This window comes from Xenopus laevis, chromosome 6L, assembly GCF_017654675.1.
Source record: "Xenopus laevis strain J_2021 chromosome 6L, Xenopus_laevis_v10.1, whole genome shotgun sequence".
Taxonomy (NCBI): Eukaryota; Metazoa; Chordata; class Amphibia; order Anura; family Pipidae; genus Xenopus; species Xenopus laevis.
Genome location: NC_054381.1, coordinates 20,473,220 through 20,493,859, shown reverse-complemented (window position 1 = coordinate 20,493,859; position 20,640 = coordinate 20,473,220). Strand labels below are relative to the sequence as shown.

General features: G+C 37.7%; 1 protein-coding gene across 9 annotated transcripts in view; it reads right to left on the bottom strand.

Annotated features, from left to right (window-relative positions):
- cul2.L (cullin 2 L homeolog) overlaps window positions 1-20,640 on the bottom strand; it is a 67,940-nt gene that overhangs the window by 46,111 nt on the left and 1,189 nt on the right. For 3 of the 9 annotated variants that reach the window (XM_018266250.2, NM_001086568.1, XM_018266249.2), the window contains 7 exon segments: window positions 16,043-16,124; window positions 15,153-15,206; window positions 8,847-8,987; window positions 7,327-7,429; window positions 6,526-6,620; window positions 3,118-3,223; window positions 896-978 (listed from right to left, as the gene is read on the bottom strand). In XM_018266250.2, the coding sequence (XP_018121739.1) occupies window positions 896-978; window positions 3,118-3,223; window positions 6,526-6,620; window positions 7,327-7,429; window positions 8,847-8,965 (506 nt within the window). In that variant the 5' untranslated portion in view covers window positions 8,966-8,987; window positions 15,153-15,206; window positions 16,043-16,124. 9 annotated transcript variants of the gene reach the window in all.

Genomic DNA, 20,640 nt, shown 5'->3' with positions numbered 1-20,640 from the left:
TCTGGGCAGCCGTTAAGAAGCTAAACTTAGGGATTGTCACAAATCGTCAAGCAGAAAATTACATCGAAGCTGATGCTACAGGGCTCATTTCAAACACTTGACAACCTAAAAGATTGACTTCAAATGTCTGATGATATATTAGGTACTCCCAAGTTATTTTGTCTGAGAACTTACAGGTTTTTATATGTAAAGGGGAACTATAGCAGAAATAAAAATGTAATAATATAAGCTTCATCATACTGAAATTTAATTTTTCTAAATAAAATTAATTAAAGATTCTGAAGCGTTTCTGAAATAATCAAGTTTATATTCACTATCCCTCTCTCAGCATCTGTTTCTCTTCATCCATTCTTTATGCAGGAGCTGGATGTCAGATAATCATTGACAGTTAGATCCAATATATCTTATAGGGGTGTCCTTTTGCCTAGAAGATGTATTAGAGCTCACTCTATTAAAATCACCAGACATCATGTCTCTCTACATGCAGAATTTGTGCAAAAGGCAGTTATTTTGTTAGATTTTGTTTGTACTGTAATCAGTTATTTGAGTGAGCCCTAGTACATCTGCTAGGAAAGGAAGCCCTCCTATAAGATATATTGGATCTAACTGTCAATGAATATCTGACCCAACTGCTGCATGAAGATAGAATGAAGAGAAACAGATGTGAGAGAGGGAAAGTGAACATAAAATGTATTATTTCAGAAACAATGCAGAATGTTTAATTGAATATTTAATTTCTTATTTCATTATGATGAAGCTTGTATTAAATTTTCATTTTCCCCTTTAATTATAAATATCAGGACATAGGAAGGCTAAATTAGATATTCCCAAGTCATTTTGTCCCAAGAACTCCCAGATTTTCTTATTTTGAGATATGAAGTCTTTATCTGCTTACCTTTTAATTTCTCGGAGAAGCATTATGAGGAGCGTGTCTTGGAGAGGCTCTATCATTAATTTCCTCCACAAATCCAGTGCTAACTGTAAAGTAGATGTATTACAGGAGTTATATTGACTTTAAAAGACTTCACTACAGACTGGTATAAGTCATGATACTTTACACCAGAACACATACCTATCAGCAAGACTCTGTTCAACAAATATCCTTATGGATGCCATTCCAGCTGCCTACTGTTTTTTTTTTTATCATGCCTAAAACATTGTTCTAGATAATATCCATAAAGATATTTGTGATAAAGAATGCCGACAACAGATATGTTTGTATGATGATGATGATTCGGTGCAATGTCTAGCAATAAAAAATGTCTTAATTTAAAATAGTACCGGAAAGCCATAACGTTTCCCGTGAAGAGCTATTTTTTTTTTTTAGCACAGAAACACACTTCATTGAAGTTACTCCCACAGAATGATGAAATTCTAGGGTCTGTGGGCACATGGGGCAATTTATTGGGGTCGGGTTTTTCAAAATGTAAAAACGTTGTGTTTAGACTTTAAAGGGATACTGTCATGGAAAAAACCTTTTTTTTTTCAAAATGCCTCAGTTAATAGTGCTGTAGACTTATGCACTGAAATCAGTTGCTCAAAAGAGCAAAATTATTTTTTTTATATTTAATTTTGAACCTGGCATGGGGCTAGACATATTGTCAGTTTCCCAGCTGCCCCCAGTCATGTGACTTGTGCTCTGATAAACTTCAGTCACTCTTTACTGCTGTACTGTAAGTTGGAGTGATATCTCCCCCCCCCCCAGCAGCCTAACAACAGAACAATGGGAAGGTAACCAGATAGCAGCTCCCTAACACAAGATAACAGCTGCCTGGTAGATCTAAGAACAGCACTCAATAGTAAAATCCAGGTCCCACTGCAATACATTCAGTTACATTGAGTAGGAGAAACAACAGCCTGCCAAAAAGCAGTTCCATCCTAAAGTGCTGGCTCTTTCTGAAAAATAACCTGGGATGGCGCCTACACATCAATATTATAAATAAAAAAATACACTTGTTGGTTCAGGAATGAAATTCTATATGGTAGAATGAATTATTTGCAGTGTAAACAGTGTAATTTAGAAATAAAAACTACACCATAAAAGGCCATTTTTTAGGCCATTTTCATTATACACAGGAAAGTGATTCTATACTGCGTTTTAAGGCACCAAATATGCAGCGGCTGAATGTAATTTTTGTCCATACGCAGCACCCAAATTTTGGTTATTATCAAAAGACTCAATTAACTAAAGTAAAGCGATCACAGCACTGTGCGCTCGTAAAGGATACAACCTCCACCTCCTTAGGGACCAGAGGAGAAGTAGGAGGCAACAGCCAGCTAGGTTCAGACTGTAATTCAAAATAGGCCCTGGTATTTCAAGTGCACAGAGGAACAAACAGCCCTCTATAAAATAATAAATATAAAAATATCCAATAAATAGTGACGGTCTATAGCATCTTACAGCAGTCCCCGTGGCATTTGCCAGAATTCACAGATTGCCAGTCAGGGCTCAGCTGCATCGACCCAAGCAGCCCTGTTCACAAGTTGTGTTTATACCGACTTATAAGATTATATTGTATTTCCTGGGTAGCGCTCACTAATATTCACACATAATTATTGTGAGAACAAAGGGTAACCTGCACTCAATCTGCCATCAGTACAAAAGTACACATGAAAGGAAAACTATACCCCCCGAACAATGTAGTTCTCTATAAAAAGATATTGCATACATCTCATATGTAAAACCCTGCTTCATGTAAATAAATCATTTTCATAATAATATAATTTTTAGTAGTATGTGCCATTGGGTAATCATAAATAGAAAATTGCCATTTTAAAATATAAGGGCCGTCCCCCTGGGATCTCAGGATTCACGGTGCACACAAACAAACCAAACATGTTAGGTCACATGAGCCAATTAACAGACAGAGTTCTGTCTTTTGCTTCCTCACTTCTTCCTGTTACAGTTAGAGCTGCAGTATTTCTGGTCAGGTGATCTCTGAGGCAGCACACAGACCATCACAAAATGGTGGTTCAAGGCAAGAGATGTAAAAGGGCAATATTTAATTAAAAATATATATACCAGTTTGGTAAGATTCTTTAATATGCCACTTCATTTGATATAAACTACCTTTAACGGGCTAAACATATAAAGCGTTCCGATGCAATGAGACTTACTTCTCCTATCTCCATCAGAGGTTCATTCATATCTACTCCACCATAGCCATACTGCAGGTCTGCTTCTGTCAGCTTGTTCTTTTTAATGTACTGTGTGTTAAGATACCTGCAATCAGAAGAATAATGAAAGTCAATGCATTCCTCTAAGTTGTCACAGTTAATTGTGCTTTTCTACATGTAAAACCAACTAATGGCCACCTAAAACAACACAAACAAAATGCTAGTGGCAAAACTGTCATACACTCAAGTCATGTTTACATAGGGAGGCACATTTATCAAAGGTTCGAATTTCGAATTCATGCGAGTTTTTAAAAACTCCACTAAACTCCCATAATTTCGAAATTCGACCAATCGAAATTTATTAAAAAAAATAAATTTTTAAAACTCGGATGAATTCAGTTGTTCAGAAAACTTGAATTTGATTTGAATTTTAAAAACCCCGCCGAATGTCAGGAAGTCTGCAGACAACTCCAAATTGATCCCTGGACGTCTCCCATTGACTTAAACAGCAATTCGGCAGGTTTTAGATGGCGAATAGTCAAATTCAAATTCTTAAAGGGCCAGAGTATGACAAATCTTGAAAATCGAATTCGAATTTTTTTAAAAAACAATTGAATTTGAATAACTATCTCATCGAATTTGACAGTTTTGAACATAAAAAAAAAATCAAAGATTCTAATTTTCAATTCGACCCTTTATTAAACTGCCCCAAAGTGTCAGAACATTTGAGAGGAGTGAAGTCTGCAGCAACCTGGGCTTTTGTAGAACATTATAAACATGGAGGTTGTTGTTGCAGCAACAGCAGCAGCAGCAGCAGTAGTAGTAAAGCATGAGAAATTCTATATTTCGCAGTTTTCTTGTAAAATAATTATGAGTAACACGTCTTGATATGCCCAGTCAAAAACCAGCCTCATTGGCTGATATTTTTAGCACATGCGCATATACTCTCTTGATGCAATAGGAGCCATTTTACTTTTGGGCATAATCCACCTGATTATCGATACTTGGAGCTCTATTTATACTCAACAATTTTGATATTACTGCTGGGATAGCGAAGCGAATTTCCGCCTCTATTAATATATATTCTAGAGGCATTTTATTGATTCTTAACCCTTGAAGAAGTCACAGAGAGTGACAAAACGCATTGGGATTGAGATTTGAATCTTCTGAATGCTCATTGACGGGAACTGAATCCTCCCATTGCACAACTACACGTTATTGTTGCCTGCAAAGATTAAGTGCATTTTTTATCCATAATAAAAAAATTCTCCGGGAAGATTTAACACTAGGGGATTGCGCCCCTTCTTGTTATTTATTTTTTAGACTACCCCTGATTTGACCATCTGTTTTTTCAAAGTGGCAGCATCCTAGGAGCTGACTGAGTGATAAGAGTAATCCTGATTGGGAACTAATCGGACTATTTATTCTATTAAGAATTATATAAAAGAGGAGGATTTTATTCTATATACAGTATTTCTTTTATAAACTGTGTTAAGGCACCCCCTGTATTTTAATATAACACTGTGACCCAATGCTTTCTGCCCAGTCTTTACAAACGTACCAACAAGTATGGCATCTGCAAATTTGAACACACAGAGCGCATTTTATATTTACGCCAATGGAGAAAATGCAGCACGTGACACTGGCCTCATACCATGGGGTGGATATGGGAGATAAGACAAGTTGTGACCATCCTATTAATGATGAATAAAATAAAAGGTAAGGCTAAAACAGTCAGCCCTTATAGAAGTTAGAGAGAAACAAATGCAGTGCATGTGGCTGTGTTCGAACAATTGTGAAATGAAAATTTCATATACGATTTTGATTATGGAAAAAAAAGAAAATTCACAATACAGTGAAAAACAGTGCAGCACACTTGTGTTGAAATAATCAAGCTCAGAGGTCACTTGCACGCCGAACACCAGAAATGATGGCAGAGAGACTTCTGTGCAATTGTCTGATTTGCGATGAAATGTGCATCACTGCCATGCATCAGAAAAGACACACATTCTGGGAAAACTGCTGCTGCATAGTTGGGGGAAAAAAAATCTGCTTGCACTCAAAATTGCACTTTTCTCACTGCACTTGCAGATGTAAATGAGTCCTTATTAGCTTCATTATGAGAAAAAAAAAAAAGGCTCTATATTCATGCTGTTATAAAAGTATATTTATTGTATCATATTAAAATACATATCAATTACCCCACATAGAGCCAGTGGGGCTGTTATGTAATTTTTATATTTTAATATATTTATTTTAACATGATACAATAAATAAACAGATATAACAGCATGAATATAGAGAAAACATGTTTTGGTTCATAATCTGTTACCTCTGTGTGGTCACTAGAGGTCTCTGCAATAAGGGTGCTCCAGAATAAAATGTAAATGACTAGGCAAATAGTGAATGTGGTCCGGGTGCAGCAGCCCCAGACTCCCAGCTTTAGGGAGTGGTATGGTACGGATAGGAATATGAAGAAAAAGCAGGGCCTACCGGCACTCAAACGGATCCACAGGACCAGAGAAAATTAGTTTAAAAATCTATTTGTATTGTACAAAATTAAAAATGTATACTTGCATCTCCATCCGCCCTATGCGTTTGAATGACTAAGCGCCCCAATTTGGTGCGAAACGCGTAGGGCGGATGGGGATGCAAATATACATTTTTAACTTTGTACAATAAAAATATATTGAACGAATTTTCTCTGGTCCTGTGGATCTGTTGAGTCCGTGAGTGCAGGTCGGCCCTGCTTCTTCTTCAGACACTAGCCATCTCTATCATGCTTAATTTTGTATCCTAAATTAAAGGAGAATTCCAACCATAATAAAAAATAACCCTCCCCCTACCCTGGGTAGACCGCCCTCCCTCCTCCCCCCAGGGCAAATGCCCCTAATTTTTTACTCACCCCTCTGTGCAGATTCTGGCCTCAGAGTTCAGGGCAGCCATCTTCTTCTTCTCCGGTAATCTTCGTGTCTTGACGGCATTTTCGGTGCATCTGCAGTTGGAGTAAATTTCTGGTCCCGAACAACTGCACATGCGGCGAAAGTCGCGAAAATTTCGGAAAACACCTGTGACTTTCGGCGCATGCGCAGTGGTTCAGGCCGGAAATTTACTCCAACTGCACATGCGCCGAAACTTCCGAAAAAGACAGAAGATAAAAGATGGCTGCCATGAACTTCGAGGCCAGAATCTGCACGGAGGGGTGAATAAAAAATTAGGGGCATTTGCCCGGGGGGAGGGGGGGTCTACCCCAGGGGAGGGTTTTTTTTTGTTTTTTTTTTAATACGGGTTGAATTCTCCTTTAAATATAGATTCTGTAGCCAATGTACTCTTCACAACTATTTATTAGCTTCATGTCTTGGTGAATTATACAAATGCAAGCTAAACATACATTTAAAAAAAAGTTACCTATATAAACAATCCATGTAATCAGCTCCTCTGCTATATTCCTCCCAGTATCTGAAGTACATTACCAGTACTTGCTCTGCTGAATCCAGAACTCTCTGTTGGGAAAAAAAAACATCACAATTTCTACAGTTTTAAACTACAGTTTGTTATAAAACCTTCAGCATTATGTCAAATGTGTTTCTGAAGAGCTCCACTAAAGTTGGCCACAATAAGTGGAATGATCTACTTGTTTAGTGAGGTCTTTATTTAATAACAGAAAATAGAAAGCAAAAGGCTTTATTTCTGGTGAATGCCTGAACTGAAAAAAAGTGTTTGAAGGTGAACAGCATTGTTACATTTAAAACCAGTGCTTTATCTGTAGCGCGATATAGAAATGATGATTTGCAGATGAGAAAATATGGACCTTCAATGGCCCAATGCAGCCATTACATTTAGTTGCTAGCGTAAAAAGGATACGAGAAACGGTCATTCAACCGGCTCAAATGAACAGGCCTAACACTTCATGGGGGATTGGAAATCTGATTGCTCCGAAAAGAATACCACTTCTCTGTAAATTGCCAGCACAGTATTTTCAGGCGGCTATAGCAAAAATACAGCTCTTTGGCTGAAACAAAGTGTCATCCAAAGTCCATAAGGTTATGCAGCACTGCTTAAAATGTTTCATTTCTGGTGTCATTAACTGTTTCATTACTATCATACATTGTAAACAGAGGGAGTGAAAGATCTGTACATTATGAACATATATGCTACATTATTATTTAATAAAAAATAAAAACGCTGTAGTCAAACACAAGGCTTTACCGTATGCAACTGCTGTACATGGTTTTCCAGAAATATCTTTGTTTCTGTATACAATCTTTCTCCAAGAGGCTCTGGATAGGCAACACACAGTGCGTAAATATCTCTGAATATCAGTTAAGGGTAATGCAATAAAAAAAAAAAAGTACATAACACTGTTAAACTAGAAGTCACGTTACAAACAAACTGTTCCTGTTTTCTTTTAAAGCAACAGTTCAGTGTAAAAATAAAAACTGGGTAAATAGATAGGCTGTGCAAAATAAATAATGTTTCTAATATAATTAGTTAGCCAGAAATGTAATGTATAAAGGCTGGAGTGAAAATGTCTAACAGAACAGAACTTCCTGCTTGTCAGCTCTATAACTCTGAGTTAGTCAGCGACTTGAAGGGGGGCCACATGGGACATAACTGTTCAGTGAGTTTGCAATTGATCCTCAGCATTCAGCTCAGATTCAAAATCGACAGTTATGACCCATGTGCCCCCCCTCAAGTCTCTGATTGGTTACTGCCTGGTAACCAGGGTAACCAGTCAGTGTAAACCAAGAGAGCTGAAAAGCAGGAAGTAGTGTTCTGGCTATTATGTTAGACATCCAGTTACTCCAGCCTTTATACATTACATTTTTGGCTAACTATATTAGAATATTTTTTTTATTTTGCACAGCCTATCTATTTAGCCAGTTTTTATTTTTACAACTGAACAATTCCTTTAAGATAAAGCAGCTCATTAAACAGATGCTTCTCAGTGGACTGCTGATTTGTTTGAATTTGTTATTTATGATCAGATAGTAGAATGCAGCCTTTAGTTTAATTTTCAATTTAATGTTCAAATGTTGTCCTTTTTTGAGTAAGACATAACTAAAACCACATAAATTGCCTACTTCAAATAATAGAGGAAAAAAGTATTTTCAGCATAAGCTATATTCACTGAACCAATGTTGAAAAGAGGGGTATACGGTCTATTTACGGTCTATTTAAAGACCATTTTCATTGCTTTCAATTTTTTATTTTTACCGTTTTTTTTCTAAGATTGAAGTTTAATTTTTGTATCTTATTGTGTCTCCATGTAGCAGCGGAGCAGAGACTTTGTAAACTGTTCTAATTTGATACATTAGTTAAATACATCCTGCCAAGTGTAATTCCTCATTTCTTTACAGTCAGATGTTGTAAAGATACAATAGTTGCTAACATTCCATACACGCGGTCAAGAAATCACCAAATAGAACAGAATTTGTACCTTGATTACTGAGCTGCTACCTTGAAACACCAGAGAGGGGAACATTAAATCTCAAACATTATTTTTACCAAAAAACAGTAAAAAAATCAGAAAGCAATTGAAAAAGTCTATTTCTGAACGCCTGAACTGAAAAAAAAGTGTTTGAAGGTGAACAGCATTGTTACATTTGAAATCGGTGCTTTATCTGTAGAAATGATGATTATCTTTATAAATAATGAGAAAATATCGACCTTCCGTGAAGCAGGCCCAATGCAGCCTTTACATTTAGTTTCTAGCGTAAAAAGGATACGAGAAACGGTCATTCCATGTTGCTCTTTCAACATAATCCAGCATGACAACAGCTTTGATTGTAGTTAAAAGTTTGTTCCATGTTTCATCAAAATCCACTACCCGTGGCTTCAATGACATGGTGGGAAGTCGATGCTAAAACCTACAAAAAAAAAAAAAAAAAAAAAAGACATTTAGAAAATAAAACATGTTTTAATACCCCACAAAACCCTATATACCCCTTTTTATAAGCAGGGAAGCTTATGTCCAAGCTACATACATCTAGAGGCACAGTTATCAAAGTTTGAATTTATCTCATTATTTTCTGAAAAGTACGACGACAAATCCGCACAGGTTTTTTATTTATTTTTGGGAAAAAAAAACATGAAATCTTTGGATTATTGCACAAAACCCAGAGCAGATCAGGATATCTTTGGAACTTCCCCCATTGATTTATATGAAACCTCAGCTGTTCTAAGATGATGGATTTTCAGATTTGGACTTTTTCCATCCTCGGGGTATAATAAATCCTGGAAAATTTTCCACTAAAAATTCGTATTTTATAGTATAAAAACACAAACTTTTCGGGGTTTTCCGCATTTGGACTTTAATAAATAACCCCCTAGGTGTCTCATGACTGAATCAGATACTGGTACAATAGGAACAAATCATACTACCTAGAGCATTTTAAACAGTAATGACACAAATAGATAGATAGGAATTGACAGCATATGAAGTGTTAGGATATGTTGGCCAAGCCTAACCTAATGAGGCCTACAAATCCCATGAACAACAATATAACAGACAGAATACATTGATAATATATTCATTTTATAGTAGGTGAATGTTTTGAATATCGAATGTGTTTCAGGACTGGATGTACATTCAATGAAATCCGTGGTTTTACTTGGGCTATCGTTTGCCCCTTTTCTAAACGGGTGGTTCGCCTTTAAGTTAGGGGCCCATTTACATAGTTCGAGTGAAGGAATAGAGGAAAAATTGTTCGAATTTCGAATGTTTTTTTGGCTACTTCGACCATCGAATCGAACGATTCGAACTAAAAATCGTTCGACTATTTCATAGTCCAAGTACCGTCTCTTTAAAAAAATTCTTCGACCCCCTAGTTCTCCACCTAAAACCTACCGAGGCCAATGTTAGCCTAAAGTTCCCAATAGGCTTCCTAATAATTTTCTGATCGAAGGAATATCCTTAGATCGATGGATTAAAATCCTTCGAATCGAACGATTATTCCTTCGATCGTAGGAATAGCGGTAAATCGATATTCAAAGTCGAAGGAATTAACTTTGACGGTCGAATATCGAGGTTTAATTAACCCTCGTTATTTGACCCTAGGTAAATGTGCCCCTTAATGTTTAGTATGTTATAGAATGGCCAATTCTAAGCAACGTTTCAATTGGCCTTCATTTCTTCTCTTATAATTTGATTATTTGCCTTCTTCTTCTGACTCTTTCCAGCTTTCAAATAGGGCTCACTGACCCCATCTAAAAAACAAATGCTCTGTAAGGCTACAAATATATTGTTATTGCTTTTTATTACTCATCTCTCTATGCAGGCCTTTCCTATTCATATTCCTGTTTCTAATTTAAAATCGGTGAATGGTTGCTAGGTTAATTTGTACGCTAGTAACCAGATTGCTAAAAGCAATTATTTAACTTCAAAGCCACAAATAATAAAAACCAATTGGAAATAGTCTCCAATTGGTAGACAACCCCTTCAAATGGGTTGTTTACCTTCCAAACACTTTATTCAGTTAAATTGTTTTTAGATTGTTCCCCAGAAATAAAGACTTTTTTTCAACTAGTTTCCATTTTTTACATTTTTTTCAAAATCTAAGTGTAAAGTTGAATGTTCGGGTCTCTGGTGTTTGAGTCTGGCAGCTCAGTGATTCAGGTGCAGATTCTGATCTGTTACAATTTTACAACATTTAGTCGATACATTTCTCAGCAGCATCTCTGGAGTATTAGCAACTATTGTATCAAGTCTAACAGCTGCCTGTAATGAAATTCAGGGATTCTGCTGAACAGGGACAAAGATAACAAATGTATCAACTAAATGTATTAATTTAGAACAGTTAAAGAGACGGTGACCCCCCTCCCAGAGCTGCTTTAGAAGGTGAAAATGACACTTTAGACTTTAAAATTAAAAAAACGCTCACACGCAGAAAATAAAAAGTAATTGGAAAAAGTCTTTATTTCTGGTAAACTGTATGAAACCAACTGAACTGAAAAAAGTGTTGAAAGATGAACAACCCCTTTAAAGGAAAACTATACCCCCCAAACAATGTGGGTCTCTATAAAAATATATTGCTCATATGTAAAACCCTGCTTCATGTTAACAAACCATTTTCATAATAATATACTTTTTAGAAGTATGTGCCATTGGGTAATCATAAATAGAAAACTGCCATTTTAAAAAATAAGGGCCGCCCCCCTGGGATCGTATGATTCACGGTGCATACAAACTATACGTTAGGTCACATGAGCCAATTAATAGACAGAGTTGTGTCTTTTGCTTCCACACTTCTTCCTGTTACAGTTAGAGCTGCAGTATTTCTGGTCAGGTGATCTCTGAGGCAGCACACAGACCATCACGAAATGGTGGATCAAGGCAAGAGATTTAAAAGGGCAATATTTACTTCAACATATATTCCAGTTTGGTAAGATTCTTTCATATGCCACTTAATTTGATATAAACTGTATATCTCTTGCTTAAGTATTCATTTTGGGGGTATAGTTTTTCTTTAATATTCAAAGCCGGATGCAATACAAAGGCCGTCTGCTACAGAACATAACACTCAGAATGGCTTCTCTGCTTCTGGACCATTCTTTAAATGAGAGGAAGATAAAGGACCGAGTTCCAAGAAAGGCAACACAGAAATCAATGCAGAAACATCCTACAGTGTTTTTGATGCATGTAACCATCTTGTCAAATGTGTTCAACATACGGGTGCTATTGAAAAACATTTGTCAAATTATTCTCCCCAAACAACAGTGCCTCCTACTCTCAAAGTCTCCTTTCATAAGAGCCAATCAGAGCGTGAGGCAAAAGGTATTTGGAACGTTCTGTTCTAACCCTCTTAGAATTCACACAGGACTGCATAATGTGCTGTTAATAACACAGAATTACCTTGACTAAATGTGCTCTGGTTTTCTTGGTTTAAATTACACAAGATATATTTACCTGCCAAAATTTGATTATGGAGAAAAGGCGCCAAGAGACTGCAAGGCATTTTATTGTACAGCTATTGCAATAAAATGTGAATGTCTATCATAAAATATGCTTTCCAGAGACTGTTCTCATTTACTTGCCTATGATATACAAGTCTAAAACAGATGATAACTAGAAAAGAATTAAGAGAGAAGGCGCACACCCTCAAAATTAAAATGCAGGGTGCTAATACGTTAGGAGACTTTCCCATCAGGGTCTCCACATTTAGCTGCTAAATATAATCAGAAATGGATAGCACACCCAGTTAGAAAAAAAAATATGTTTTATTACAAAAAAATATAACAAAAAATACAAAATAATATTTGGTGAGCCCAACGCGTTTCGACCTTAAAGCTGGCCCTAGACTCAAAGATCCGCTCCTTTGGCGACATCACCAAACGAGTGGATCTTTCCCCGATATGCCACTAACGGCATGGCTATATCAGGGGTAATCCGAACGTTCGGCCATATGGTCGAACGATTGGATTACGTTACGCCAAGGGGCTCCGACTGATAAAAATCAAACCTTCCCGATCGATATCGTGGCCAGATATCGATCGGGAAGACCCATCGGAAGCCCACATACACGTGCAGATAAGCTGTCAAACTGGTCTAAACGACCGATATCGGCAGCTTTATCTGCCCCCGTGTATGGCCACCTTAAGGGTCTTCCTCAGGGGCCTTTTTGAATTTTTAGATGATTTGTGCCCCTGAGGTAGACCCTTAAGGTCGAAATGCGTTGGGCTCACCAAATATTATTTTGTAATTTTCGTTATATATTTTTCCTTTTTTTTTGTAATAAATTATTTTTTTTCTAACTGGATAACTAGAAAAGGACTGTTGGCTCATAATGCTACAGTTAGAGGCCCATTTATCAAAGGTCGAATTTCAAATTCAATATTTTTTTTCATACTCACAATTCGACAGAGGTTATTTAAAAAAAACTTTTAATGGCTAATATTTGATCCAATGGTTCCGACCTGAAAAATTGGAATCGTATTCAATGCGTACTAATCGAGTTTTTCACTGGAAAAAAAACCTTGAATGTCAGGAAGGCTATTAACATCTCCAAATGGCTCAACAGACCTTTGCCATCGAGGTATATTTATTAAAAAGTGAAGTTAGAGATCACCACAATCTAGTGTGAAATTCCACCTCTCTCCATTAGTTTCTATGGGATTTTTAAAAGACTATTTATCAATGGGCGAAAGAGAAACTTCACCCTTTGATAAATAGGCCTTTAAAAATGCTATGGAAATTAATGGATATGGCAGAATTTCATTCTCGCGAACTGATAAATATACGCCATTGATAAATATATGCCATTGACTTGTACATGAATTCGGTAGGTTTTAGGTGGCGAATATTTGTATTATGACTGTTTCCATGGTCAAGGAGTGATAAATCTCACATGCAAATTTGCATTTGAATAGGTGGGATTAAAATTTGATGGCGTGAATTTTGACACTTGAAAATTCTAATTTACTATTCGTCCCCTGATAAATCTGGGGGTGAATATTTAGCCTGTATATACTGCGCGACTGCTGCAGGAAACTGACTCTATGGGGCAGATTTATCTAGGGTCAATTGAAAATTTGCATTCAAAATTTTAATTTTGCCCAACACTAGTGATGAGTGAATGTATTAGTGGCGAAAATTTGCCTCAAAAAAACACCCATAAGTAAAAAAAAACATTGACTTTAATGCATTTGAAGAAAAAAGTCGCCCATTGACTTTAATGCATTGGGTCAAAAAGTCGCCAAAAGAAAAAAGCTCATTGATTTTAATTCATTAGGACAAAGTCAGCAAAAGAAAAAACGCCCATTGACTTTAATGCATTTGGAGCAAGAAAAATTGTTGCGTGTAAAAACGCCCATTGACTTTAATACATTTCGCAAATTTTCAGGCGAGGCGAAATGGGACAGATTCCCTTATCACTGCCCACCACATTATTTCAGTCCCTAAACATGGGATATTCAACAAACAACAAGGTCCCTGCTGTTGTGCAGTACTACTTAATATCACATATTAAAGAGGCGGTTCACCTTTAAGTTAACATTTACTATGTTATAGAATGGCCAATTGTAAGCAACTTTTCAACTGGTCTTCATTTTCTCTTTATAGTTTTTGGTAAGAGGTTGAATGTTTTGAGCTTTTTTTTTTTTTTACCTCGAATGACCTCAAAACTCAAATAGTATCTAATTTAAGAAAAAACTCGAACAAATATTACCGACTCGAAAACTCGAATTTCCAATTTTTTTCTCCGGGAAAAAAAAAAACTCTCAAATGTCTGGAAGGCTATTAGCATCTTCAAATGGGTCACTTGATCTCTGCCATTGACTTCTACATAAACTTGGCAAGTTTTAGGTGGCGTGCTCGAATTCGAGTTGTTCTCAGGGTCAAGGTGTGATATATCTCGAATTCGAGTTTGGATAATTCCCATCTTGAATTTTAGTTTTGACCAAAAATTCAAATTTTCAAATCTGCCCATTATTATTATTGCTACTTTTTATTACTCATCATATATTCAGGCATCCCCTATTCATATTCCAGTCCATTATTCAAGTCAATGCATGGTTGCTAGGATAATTTGGACCCTAGCAACCAGAGTGCTGAAATTACAAACTGGAGCTGAAAAAAAATCTAAAATCCAAAAACCACTAATAATAAAAAATGAAACCCCATTGCACTCTCTACATCATACTTAAAAACTAAATCAAAGGTGAACAACCCCTTTAATACTGTCCAGAGCAGACTGGCAGGAATTAGAAGTGAAAAATGAGATCCATTAGGGATTACTGGGAGGCCAGTTTGTCATCTCATAATCGTTTGTTTATTATGTTTAGTAAGATTGTTCTTTCAGCATGTGTGTGAATTTGTTTTGTGAATGTTAATTACATATAAATGCCTTCCTAACAACTGGAGCAAGCAGTATGTCTCCAGGCTGTTTGAATTATCTCTGAATGACAGCAGTTTGGCATTAAATCAACCGTATAAGTCCCCTTACTTCCCCCTATCTGACTTTGCACTTAAGGGTTATATGTCAAATGTTCTGATGAATGCAGGGTGCAGTAAGTCAAAACCAATACATACGACTTGCCTGGCTATGGAACTGTTCAGGTGCCTCCAGACACTCACATAATCTGGTGTATGCCTGTGCACAAAACAAACAGAAACAGATTGTCAACTTCAGAATACAAGTAGATCATCATTCTTAAAATTAAGTAAGCTTTATCAGAAAGGTCTATATAAATACACCAGTAAACCCTCAAAGTAATGCTGCTCGGAGTCCTCTGTCAAAGGAAACACATAATTTCTTTCCTTCTATTGTGTACACATGGGTTTCTGTATCAGACTTCCTGTCTTCAGCTTAAACCTCCAGGGCTAGGGCTTGAGCATGCTCAGTTTGCTCCTCCCCTCCCTGCTGTAATCTGAGCCCAGAGCTATGAGTGAGCAGGGAGACACACAGGCAGGAAGTGATGTCATGCCAAGCTAGCATAAATAAACAGAGAGAGCTTCTAGAGCGGTTTACTCGGGTATGGTAAAGCATTCTGCAGAATAAATATAGTGTTATAGCTTGCACTTTTGTGGCTAATCTATTGGCAATAAACTGCCTTAATAGCTTTCCTTCTCCTTTAAGAAATCCTGCAAGGATAAAATATATGATAAAAGCAGAGGACATGTGACAATTAATTAATGTTTTTATATCCTTACAGGCATGGTTCACCTTTAAATTCACTTTTAATATGATGTAGAGAGTGATATTCTGAAACCATTTGTAATTGCTTTATATTTTTTATTACTTGTGTTTTTTTTTTAGTTATTTAGCATTTTATTCAGCAGCTCTCCAGTTTGCAAGTTCAGCAATCTGGTAAATTACCCTAGCAACCATCCACCGATTGGAATCAAAGACTGGAATATGAATAAAAGAGGTCTGAATAGAAAGGGGAGTAATAAAAAGTAGCAATAACAATACATTTGTAGCCTTACAGAGCATTTGTTTTTTGAGATGGGGTCAGTGACTCCTATTTGAAAGCTGGAAAGAGTCAGAAGAAGAAGGCAAATTCAAAAACTAAAAAAAAAAAGAAAAGTTGTTTAGAACTAGCCATTCTACAACATATTTATAAAAGTTAACCTTTAAGACTGGATTACTGTGATGCCCCTGTATTATGGTTTCCCAGAAAAAAGGACCGTACCAATTACAGTTGGTAGCCAGGCTACACTCATTGACACTGCCAATGCCACATAACACTAAACTGATTTCCACTTAAATGTTGGATTCCCTTCGCAATTGCCCTTTATACTCTTATATAGCTCAGAAAGGAAGTTCCTGATTTTTGGAGGATCTTGACTGCTCATATCCCCGCTACTTCCCTACATTCCTTAGACCCGGGAAAACTCATGGTACTCAAAGTAGCAGTAAAACCCTTAGATCTTGTGCTTTGTATCATACAGGACACACAATATGCAAGTCTCTGCTGTACAGAGTCCCAGAAGCATCTTCTTTGGATGCTTTTAAAACTCAAACCATATCGGTTTAGCCATGCCTTTTGAATACCTTAAGGAGCATCTCATCTTTGAGTATTGTATTAAGTGCTTTGAGTCCCATGGAAGATAATATCTATAACAATATTATTATTACAGTGTATTAATACACCTCAGATGTATTACAGTAAAAACCTCCACTTGGAACAGCTCTGTAGGTACCATACAAAAAGGTTCATTAAATTTCCACCGTAGAACGATCATTTCAAACAGTGTCAAAAAATGTTCAAAATACAATATTGGTCATTTACAATGAACCAAACGCAAGTGCTATATAGGTATGGGACCCGTTATCCAGAATGCTTGGATCCTGAAGTTTTCCAGATAAGGGGTCTTTTAGTAATTTGGATCTCCATACTTTGTCTACTAAAATATAATTTCATAAGTTAAACACAACAGATTGCTTTGTCTCCAATAAGGATTAATTATCTTATGCATTGGACGTTTGGATGGGAAAGGAAAAGCCTTGCTGGAAGGTAATTGTTGTGTATTTATTATTATTATTAACATGTATTTATATAGCGCAAACATATTTTGCAGCGCTGTTGGGAAAGCATTTGATTAATTATATCTTAGTTAGGATCAAGTACAAGATATAGGTATAGGATCAGTTATCCTGAAACCCATTATCTAGAAAGCTCAGAATTTTTGAATGGCTGTTTCCCATAGATTCCATTCTATCCAAATAATCCGAACTTTGTAAAAAGTTTCTCTTTAATAATAAAACATCAGCTTGTACTTTATCCCAAGTAAGATATAATTAATCCTTATTGGAAGCAAAAACAGCCTATTTAGTTTATTTAATGTTTCCATGATTTTCTAGTAGATATAAGGTATGAAGATCCAAATCACGGAAAGATCAGTTATCAGGAAAACCCCAGGTCCCGATCATTCTGGATAACAGGTCCCATACCTGTAATAATTTATTATTACAGAGAAAAAGGAAATATTTTTTTGAAAAAAAGGAATCTATGGGAGACACCTTCCAGCAAAACCAGCCTATTTAGTTTATTTAATGTTTACATGATCTTCTAGTAGACTTAGGGTTCAAGCACACGAGCAGATTCGGGGAGATTGAGTCGCCTGGCGACTAATGGCCTCTTCTGCGGGGCGACAATCTCCCCGAACTGCCTTCCGCCTGCTATAATGCAAAACCGACAGCGCCAATGCACTCGCGTTGCTTTGATTTTCAAAGTCGTCTGAAGTTGCCTCATGAAGAAACTTCGGGCGACTTCGGAAAACAAAGGCAGGGGGAAGGCAGTTGGGGGAGATTGACTCCCGCAGAAGAGGCGTTTAGTCGCCGGGTGACTAAGTCTCCCCAAATCTGCCCGTGTGCTAGCTCCCTTAAGGTATGAAGATCCAAATCACAGAAAGACCAGTTATCTGGAAAACACCAGGTCCTGAGCTTTCTAGATAACAGATCCCATACAAAATTGCAACAGCTCATTTGAAAAGCACTTGTGCCTGGGTTCTTTTTACACGAGAAAGATTAAAAATCCAGCAGAGCTGGTGGGTGCCGGTGTTTTTTTCTTACCAAAAAACAAGGATATAGTAAATGGAATATAGTGGCACTTTTAGCAATGCAAGTATACCCACTATCAGTCCCAAAAAGTTGCAACTAAATACGACAATAGCAAGTGGTGTAAGCAATGAGCGATTACAAACGAGGCAGTACAATACCCATGCATGTATATGAAAGGAGTAAGGTGAATAAACGCCTACAAAAATGTCTTACTCAGTGTTAACACATCTTGTACACCAAACAATAGTCACGTCTAGAAATGCCCCATATGGTCACAAACTAGATTTTTAAAGGAGAAGGAAAGTCGTTTACCAGTTGGGGGTGCCAAATGTTAGGCACCCAGTTGTACTCGAATAAACTTCAGTCATTCTTTACTGCAAATTGGAGTGATATCGCCCCCCCAGCAGCCTAACAACAGAACAATGGGACGATAACCAGATAGCAGCTCCCTAACACAATATAACAGCTGCCTGGTAGATCTAAGAACAGCACTCAATAGTAAAATTCAGGTCCCACTGCGACACATTCAGTTACATTGAGTAGGAGAAACAACAGCCTGCCAGAAAGCAGTCCCATCCTAAAGTGCTGGCTCTTTCTGAAAGCACATGACCAGGCGAAATACCTGAGGTGGCGTCTACCCACCAATATTACAGATAAAAAAAAAATACACTTGCTGGTTCAGAAATGAAATTTTATATGGTAGAGCGAATTATTTGCAGTGTAAACAGTGTAATTTAGAAATAAAAACTACACCATAAACATCATGACAGAATCCCTTTAAGTTTCATTTTCTAAATTACCAAGAGAACGAAAGCAGGAGTGATTTCACAAGTTAAAAACCGAGTACCAAGCCACTGACAGATACCAGCAGGTGATTAACTATAAATATAAATGCTCTCGGTTTTAAAGGGCGGTCTCTGACTTGACCGGGCAGATGACAGCAAAGCAATTACCGTCTCATCCATGGAGCACTACTTAATCAATGAGCATCTCCTGCTTCTGGCACATCTACCTATATGATCAACAAATATACAAATGGGCTGTAAATACTGTGCCAAAATGCATTTTGGCACAGTAAACAAACGAAAGCACTAAACTGATTCTAGAAGTAAGTCACATAGTACAAACTGACAATCAATATATTTATACACGTATGTAAGAGCATATTCATATACATATCAAAACTGAATTTGGTTGACCTACAATGACAGGAGCATAGCACCAGCCAAGTGGTAAGACAGGGATATTGGACCTTCAGCCGAAATAAGCATACAATTAAAAACGAGCAGATATCTCCCCAATATGCCCACATTGAAGTTGGCGATATCGGGCTGACCCGATCGTAGGCCTTGTGGCCCAACGATCGGATCATAATGCATCTTATACGGGCGGTGGGATCACGGGACCACAAACACGTACAGATGCGTGAATTTTTACCCTGCCCTATCGACATCTGTCCGACTTTTGGGCAGATATCGATCGGGGAAGCCCGTCAGATGGCCACACACACGGGCCAATAAACTGCTGACTCAGTAGCAGGAAATTATCAGATTACAGTCACAACGGACCAAATGTCAGCCTGTGGATAAACGCAGGCCTAGAGTCAGCCCCTACTCTCAAATCAATTCTCCTCTTTGGGAACTACTGTGTGGCCCGGGTTCAGGTACACAGAGCAGATTTGAATTAAAAAAACATGAGTATTAGTGATGCGTGGGTTTGAGAAAAACTCGACCCGAACCTGCAGTCTATCCTCTAATTACAGACATGAGCTGCTGCCACAAAAGGGGCAGGACAAGGTGGATGGGCGCTTTTATAACTGGAAAGCTGGCAGTTTAAAGGAGAATTCAACCCCCCACTGTGATAAGTCCCCATTGTCCCCCTGCTAAGTGTTACCCCAGAATTGTGTCCCCTGTAGGATTACTGACCGTACATGCAGAGTGAACGCAGCGTAGCTCATGGGCCCCATCTTCAGCACTTCTGTAATTCTCGTAAAGTGAGCTGCATATTGGTGCATGCGCATTTGGAGCAGTTTTCCAGTTCGTTACAACTGCACAAGCACCAGAAGTGACGGAAATTGACTAAATGAAGGAAGAAGACCCGAAGATTACCAAAGCACCGGAAGATGGTGCCTGTGAGCTCTGCTGTGCTGGCTCTCCATGTGTGTTCAGTAATTTTACAGGGGACACAATTTTGGGGTAACACTTAGCAGGGGGGAGGCAGGGAGGGGCCAGTTGGGACTTATAAAAGTGGGGGTTTAGTTCTCTTTTAAAGGAGAAGGAAAGGCATCCTGCACTTGGGGGTGCCAAATGTTAGGCACACCGAAGTGATTGTATTGACTTACCTGAAACCCCGTGCGGTGCTCCTATCAGCAGAAAACGGCACCAGCCTGGGGTTATACCAGTGAGCACCACGGATCAGTCCACTTCCATCTTTTTCTTTCTTCGCACGGCTGTGCATGCACAGTAGAACGTAAAGCCAAACTTTAACTAAAACTCACTGGTATAACCCCGGGCCGGTGCAG